This window comes from Mytilus edulis, chromosome 9, assembly GCF_963676685.1.
Source record: "Mytilus edulis chromosome 9, xbMytEdul2.2, whole genome shotgun sequence".
Taxonomy (NCBI): domain Eukaryota; kingdom Metazoa; phylum Mollusca; class Bivalvia; order Mytilida; family Mytilidae; genus Mytilus; species Mytilus edulis.
The window spans coordinates 42,045,576-42,053,173 of NC_092352.1; the positions used below are offsets into that span (position 1 = coordinate 42,045,576).

Consider the following 7,598-nt stretch of genomic DNA (forward strand, 5'->3'; position numbering starts at 1 on the left):
TATAGTTGGATGCAGCATTACATACGAATTATGATCTTCTTACCCTTTCAACTCAAGCTATTGTTAGGGTTCGTGTTGCTCAGTCTTTAGTTTACTATGTTGTGTTATGTGTACTTTGTTTCTCTGTTAGTCTTTTATTTTTAACTTGGCCTTGTCAGTTCATTTTCGAATTATTATTTGAATGTCCTATTGTTATCTTTTGTCCCTCTTTTTTAATTTGAATCTTTAAGCAGTCAAACTCATAAGCAAGATAAATCAATTAATAAGTAAACACAGTAAAAAATTTCAATTCACTTCTTATTCGAGTGACTGTCTCTGATTTATGATTTGTGTCCCATGTTTTATTGTTGTTGTCAAAACCAATAGTTAATATATTTAGATACTGTAGTACATATATAATGTTTTTTTCAAAAATCTACTTTTCAACTAATGGTATTCTGCTTATAAAACTTCAGATTGATCTTTTCAGTTTTATTCCTTACATGGTCTGAACATTTCTTTCTTATTATGTTTAACAGACATGGAAAAGTAAAATAACAACAAAACATTGATATCACTAATATGTGCAATTATAAATATAAGTTTGTAATCTTTTCCGCTCTTTTGATGTTCGAAAATAATTCTTATAGTTCAGATAACAAGTATTAAGTTCAGACGTGTATTTCGTACAGACATACTTGTTTAAATGCGCTTTCTCACCTATTGTTGTTACTAAATGATATCTATATTTCATCTCAAATAGACATAACTTGGGAACACTACCATTATATAAACAATACCTTTACGGCTAAAACTGTGCCACTTTTACAATGACGCATCGTGAAAATTATATCTTACAACGGAAAGTTGATATGCACTCCTATTTTATTCAAAGGTCAAAACATAGGGCTGTGTGACATAGTTTAAATATATGAATGTCCTGACTTTTAGGAGTTTAAACTTTTTAAATTCTGTCCCCCTCTCTTCACTTAATGACTTACTCAGAATTCAAAATATGCCGCGGTTTATATGTGTATATATAACGTTAACATTCCCTATTTTAGTCTCACTGGACATATCTGGAAACCAGTACATAATTACGGATATAGGATTGAAATCAGAAAAGATGTAAATGATTATTTTTAAACGATCAAGACGCTAAGTTTAGGAGACTTGAAGAGAACAACTTTGTTTTTATACTGAACAGATTTAATTAAAATATTTATTCATATTCTTGATGTTATAACCAAAAGGAGGAGGAATGAAAATTGTGAAAAAACAATGCAAATCACACTTTAAAAGTACGTTTAATTTACAAAACATGGAGGATGACACGACAATTTAGAAAGAAAGCCAAATAAAAGATTTAGACAGCTTATTAATGTATGAATGATTTAATATGATGCACCGCCAAGATAACCAAAGTCTACAAATAAAAAATGAATTTCATTTGTATTCAAACAAAGAAATTTATTATCAATAAATGTGAAATTTCACAACTTTTACATTTGTGACGATTTCAAAAAAGCATTAAAAGTCATATATCCTAGTTAGAATTAGATGAAAAATTACAGTTATTAAAAGGATCAACATACATGTTATCTTGAGGGTTATTCACTTTTGTTGTGGAAGAAAATAACGTCTTGCTAGTTGAGATGCTTTATGATCGTAAGATGAAATATATATATACGTAACAATAACGTTACGTTACATTAACAATAGTGTGCGCGAAAGTACGGGAAACAATTACATTACAAAACGTTCTAATGTCTCTTGGCCTATATTCACGACATTCTGGGGGCCTCAAAATGCATAAGAAATAAAATTATTTTAAATGATAAATAATCAAAACTTTAAAGTTCTATAAATCACATTGAAAGTTTTTTGTAATTTCACTTTACGTTAACTGTCCTTCACAAAAATCCTATAACAGTTACTATAGTTCTAATGGATATAACTTCACAATTGGTCGTGTGGTAACTAGTCCTCTAGAAGTCCGTACTTTTGCTGCTCGAATAAGTCCATCTCCTCCTTTGATGACGTCTTCTATTGTTCCTAATTTCCATAAAAGTCGTGGCGATTCACTTCCTAGTTGAACTACATCACCGATGTTAACTTGTCCAGTATGTTTTCCAGAGGCTCGATGATATTCACGTAATCCGGTGAGATATTCATTAGACCAGCGTTTTGCGAAATGATCTAATAAGAGTCCTTTTCTCTCAAATAGTTTGTTTGCTGTGATCGTATCAAGTTCTTGAATATTCGCGTTGTGTTTGTCTTTGTGCATCTTTGTGGGCGTAATAATCCTCCCGTGTAAAAGATGAGATGGCGTCAAGGGTTCGGGATCTCTTATATCTGAAGATATATATGTAAGTGGGCGATTGTTTATAATAGTTTCAATCTCAGTGAGTATTGTTGTCAAAGATTGTTCGCTGACGAGTGCTTTACCAAATACTTTCTTTAATGTCATTTTCGTTAAGCCAATTAGACGTTCCCACCATCCGCCATACCACGGCGCTCCTTTCGGAATGAATTTCCAGTCGATATGTAAATTCAGCTGACCATGAAGTGCATTTGATGCGGCTACAAATGTAGGCGCGTTATCAGAATAAATAGTTTGTGGTATTCCTTTTCGACTGATAAAACGTCTAAATGCTAGGATAAAAGTGTTCAATGACAAATTAGGTACAAGTTCCAAATGTATAGCTCGTATACATGCACATGTGAATAAACATATATATACCTTTCGCGGTTGTGTTGATGTATCCGTGATGTGTAGAGGTCCGGCAAAATCTATCCCAGTTGTGCAAAATGGTATGGTGTCTTTTACTCGATCCTTTGGTAGTGGTGGTGGTTCCGGGCTGTTATACGGTTTACCAATTATTTTTTGGCACTGTATGCATTTATGTAAGACACTGTTCACACATTGTCGAATTGCTGGTATCCAGTAAGATTGCCTTATATGTGTTATTGTCTGACCGACTCCTGTATGTAGATTTCTTAGATGTGCGTCCATAATGACAAAATCTGTAAGTTTGTGGTTCTTTGGTAGTAAAATAGGAAACTTCGCGTTTTCTTCTATAGATGAATTTTGTATTCTGCCTTTACATCGTATTATTCCATTTTCATCCAAATATAAACGTAACTGTTGTACAAGCGGTAGTGATTTAACTTTCGGGTTTAACGAAATATGTTCTAGCTCTTTCACGAACCTGTCTTGCTGTGTATCTTTGATCCATAAATTCATAGCTAATGAAATTTCCTCTTCTGTTAGACTTGTTCTTAGGTTCCTGTCACCTTGTGAACTCCGTAGTCGATATGGACGTTTTTTTCTGGCAGTTCTTAACGAATTTCAAGACGTATCCAGTTACAGTTAAAAGTCTATTTGGATCAGAATACCTGTTCATGTCTATGATTTGTGATATTCGCTGCGGATCACTTGGTACTTTATCGTCACTTCTGTGTGTCTTTGGTCCGGTGATATTAGATAGCTGAGTGCTTATTTCCACATGTCCTGTCCACGTAGGCCATTTACACTCATCCGTTAACCACTGGGGTCCATTCATCCATAATGTCGAATCTTCAAATTGCGATGCAGTCAATCCACGTGTTTGTAAGTCAGCTGGGTTCATTTCTGTGGGTACATATTTCCATTCATGAGTTTCACTTAGCTCTTTAATTTCACTAACACGATTTTTTACAAACTTGTTTAACGATTTCGATGAGGTAAGCCAATGTAGAACTATTTGGCTATCGCTCCAAAATACTGCTCTTTTAACTCCTAAGTTTTCGATTACATCTTTTGAGAGTCGTGCTCCGATCACTGCAGCCATTAATTATAATTTTGGTAGAGTTATCAATTTTAACGGTGCAACACGGTTCTTCGCGATAACAAGTGTCGACTCTGTGCCTTTACTCAAGTAAACTGAAGCTCCGTATGCTTTCTGACTTGCATCAACAAAAATGTGTAGAGTAGTGTCGCTTGTTTCCTCGTCATGGTTTGCAAAATAGTATCTCTGTATTTTAAGTTTCGTAGTTATCTGTAAGATGTCATTCTTCACATCGGTCTATTCGTTTTCAATTTCTTTTGGTAGTGTCTCGTCCCATGCATATCCTTTTTTCCAAAGTTCTTGAATAAGTGTTTTTGCTCTAATTGTTATCGGTCCGAGTAGTCCTAACGGGTCATATATAGCGGAAAACTGTCTCAAAAGTTCCCGTTTTGTCAACTGTGTGTCCATCTGTAATTGTTTTGTTTCGGCAAAGCTGATTGTATCTGATTCTGCATCCCAACGCATTCCCAATATTTTTGTGTCCTTGTCTGAATCCAATACTTTTTCCGATAGGGCCAAATCTCTGAGTTTGTCGCTGTTGGACATCCATGACCGTAAATTGAAGCCTCCCTGTTTTAGCAGTTCTCTGGATTCATTGAAGTATTTAATTGTGGCTTCTTCCGAGTTAATGCTAGATAGTACATTGTCAACATATAGATCTTCTTGTAGAATTGTTGCTACTTTGCTCTTATTCATGGATAAATGTTTCAGTAATGTTGCGTTTAAAATAAACGGCGAACACATTGCTCCAAAAAGAACAACTTTGAATCTGTACATAATCAATTCACTTGTTGGGTCAGTTGGATCGGACAACCAAAAGAAACGTGTGGCGTCTCGGTCATCATTGTCAAGTCTTACTTGTGAAAATGCTTTTTCTATGTCTGTTGTGATGCCATATTTTTCTAATCTAAATCTTGTAAGAATGCTTGTCAATTTATTTAAAATAGGTGGTGCTGAAGATAGGCAGTCATTAAGGCTGGGTAAATCTGGATTTCCATGGCAACTGCAGTCATATACAATCCTAATAGGGGTCGTGTTTGAATCTTTCTTAACGGGATGGTGTGGTATGTAGTGGATTCTTCCATGCTCGCGATCTATTTCTGTTATGGGTACCTTTTCTATGAAGTCTTTCATCTCTTGTTCTTTGATAATCTTGTCGTATAGATTTAACATATCCGGATCTTTAGCCAACCTATCTATAACATTCTGGGTCCTCCTTCTTGCTATATATTCATTAGTGGGTAACTCGGGATGATCTTGTTTCCATGGTAGTTTAGCGACATATTTATTTTCCTTAAATGTTATGCTAGAGTTTTGGTACTCAAGCATTAGGTTTTGTACATTTTTTGTGTTTTTATCAGAATCCGCCTCTAATCCGCTCGACTCAATTTCCCAAAATTTCTGTAAATCGCACTCCTCGGGTTTGTGCGCAACTAAGACATTCATCATCGTAGAGTTCCATTGTTGAGTGTTGATATCTGTGTTCAGTGGTCCTGATAGCAAATAGCCTATTTTAGATTTAACAGCTGTTGGTCCGTCACCTCGAATAATTTCATCTTGTACTAAAGACCAGTAGTAGTCTGCTCCAACGAGAAGTGAAATGGAAAACTTTTCATCCTGCGTGGGCAAGTTGTAATCCTCGTAAATAGGGCAAGCTGTTAATGTTTACCCGTTTCTTCATATGTATCGGTGCGGCAATTTTTGGAACAATAATTACTTCCATTGGAATTCTTTCTTTTCTTTCGGTCTCAATGGATAATGTTGCTTTCTCCAGGTTGCGTACATCACCTTCTTTCCCGCCAAATGCAGAAATTTGCATGCTTACTATACCAGTTGGTTTGATATGGAGTTTCTCTACTAGTTCTTGAGAAATAAATGAATTCTGGGCGCCTTCATCGAGTAGAATGTTAGTCATAACACTGTCATCATGGTACCATACGGGCGCTACGGCGGTTTTCAATAGAATTTCGGTATGTGCTGTAACGGCAGAATGCATAGCGGCGCTCTTTGTTTCTGTGGTACTTTGTAGCTCTTCGTTGACAGGTTTTGTTACGGCTTTATTTTCATTTGAAGTGGAGTTTTCATTTAGTAAATTATTACGGCAGATGCTACTGTGATGCTTCATACTGCAATTTCGGCAACTGTATTTTGACTTGCATTCCGAAACCTTGTGATTACCGAAACAGTTAAAGCAAACTCGTTTTTCCTTTACGATTTGGGTGCGGGCGTTTATATCGGTGATCTTTGTACATTCATTTGGATAATGCGGGTTTTGACAAAACAAACACGGCCTTTTAGTCTTAACGGAACTATTGTTGTTACTATCTTTAGACCCTGTTGACTTCCATCTTTTGTTTGTAGTTTCTGTCACGAACGATGCGGTGGGGATAATATCGGTTTCAATAGGATTGGCGTTAGCGGCCTCTTGGATACAAATTTCTTTCTTTATTGCTTTGCGTAAACTTGAAATATCCCAATCATCATTACCGTGGTCTCGAGTAATGTTTTGTCTGACAAAACACGGAAGTTTGTTGAGTATTAGTGGTATTAACAGGCTTCCGTACGATTCCTGATATCGACCCATTCCTTCTAATTCACGTATATTACTTTCTATTGTGTCACTGAACGATTTCAGTCCCCTAATTCCGGGCGTTGGTGCAGGCAAATTTAGCAAATTTTGCATGTATGCGTTTACTATTTTGTGTTGTTGGCCAAATCTCTCGTGTAGAATTTGTATTGCTTGATTATAGTTTGTATTAGTCATTTGCATTCCCGAAATACACTGGCTAGCTTCTCCATAAAGTTGCGATTTTAAATAATTAAATCGTTGCACGTCACTCAATGAAGGATTTTCATGTACGGAATTATTATAGGAATCCCAAAAGGCTGACCATTCCAATAGATTTCCGCCGAAAGTTGGCAAGTTGAGTTTAGGCAATTTGTTATAATGACTTGACACTGTGGAGGTGGGCATGCTTGACTGGCTTAGGCTTGTTTGCTCTGAGTTGAAAATTATCTGGTTAGGCCGATGATGTTCTTGCACGCTGGGGTTATTGCATATAAAATCTGATGCATTAGGGTTAAGAGCTGATTGATTTTTAGACTGACTAACACTTACTTCTTTTATGAACTTTTCAATTTTCGTTATTCCAATTTGAATCTCTAACTCGTATCTGTCAACTTCTTCAATTTCTTCGTCGAGGTCTTCTTCTTCTTCAATAGATTCTAAAATCTTCTCATTGAGGTCGGACAATGTCTTCTTCTTGGTTTTGATAAGCTCCATCATGGATCTGAGGTTGACAACATCTTGTTGCAGTTCTTCTGTCGGGTCTGCTTTTTTCAGTAGCTTTATTACTGCTCGTCGATGTGCGGCTCGTACTGTTTTGAGTTTCGAACTCATCTCTAGTTGAGGTTTTCGTCACGGCACCAATATCTTGAGGGTTATTCACTTTTGTTGTGGAAGAAAATAACGTCTTGCTATTTGAGATGCTTTATGATCGTAAGATGAAATATATATATACGTAACAATAACGTTACGTTACATTAACAATAGTGTGCGCGAAAGTACGGGAAACAATTACATTACAAAACGTTCTAATGTCTCTTGGCCTATATTCACGACACATGTAGCTACCAAAGTGAATTCAGATTTTCCGTCGACCAAAACAGTACAACCCCCATTACTTAAATAGAAATAGCTGAAAAAAACAAACATTATGGTATGCTTTTAAACAAATGTTATTTCGGTTTTAATAAGCAGTAAAGCTACGTATACATATACTACACCTT

The 7,598-nt window shown here is 35.9% G+C and overlaps 3 protein-coding genes across 3 annotated transcripts; all 3 read right to left on the minus strand.

Annotated features, from left to right (window-relative positions):
- Positions 1-1,915: 1,915 nt before the first annotated feature.
- Positions 1,916-3,226, minus strand: LOC139489970 (uncharacterized). The gene has a single exon (XM_071276821.1). The coding sequence runs from the start codon at positions 3,224-3,226 to the stop codon at positions 1,916-1,918; it is 1,311 nt and encodes a 436-aa protein (XP_071132922.1).
- Positions 3,227-4,046: 820 nt separating this feature from the next.
- LOC139489971 (uncharacterized) lies at positions 4,047-5,258 on the minus strand. The gene has a single exon (XM_071276822.1). It carries the CDS (start codon positions 5,256-5,258, stop codon positions 4,047-4,049), a length of 1,212 nt encoding a protein of 403 aa, XP_071132923.1.
- Positions 5,259-5,421: 163 nt separating this feature from the next.
- LOC139489972 (uncharacterized) lies at positions 5,422-7,209 on the minus strand. Its single transcript, XM_071276823.1, has one exon. The coding sequence runs from the start codon at positions 7,207-7,209 to the stop codon at positions 5,422-5,424; it is 1,788 nt and encodes a 595-aa protein (XP_071132924.1).
- Positions 7,210-7,598: the final 389 nt, after the last annotated feature.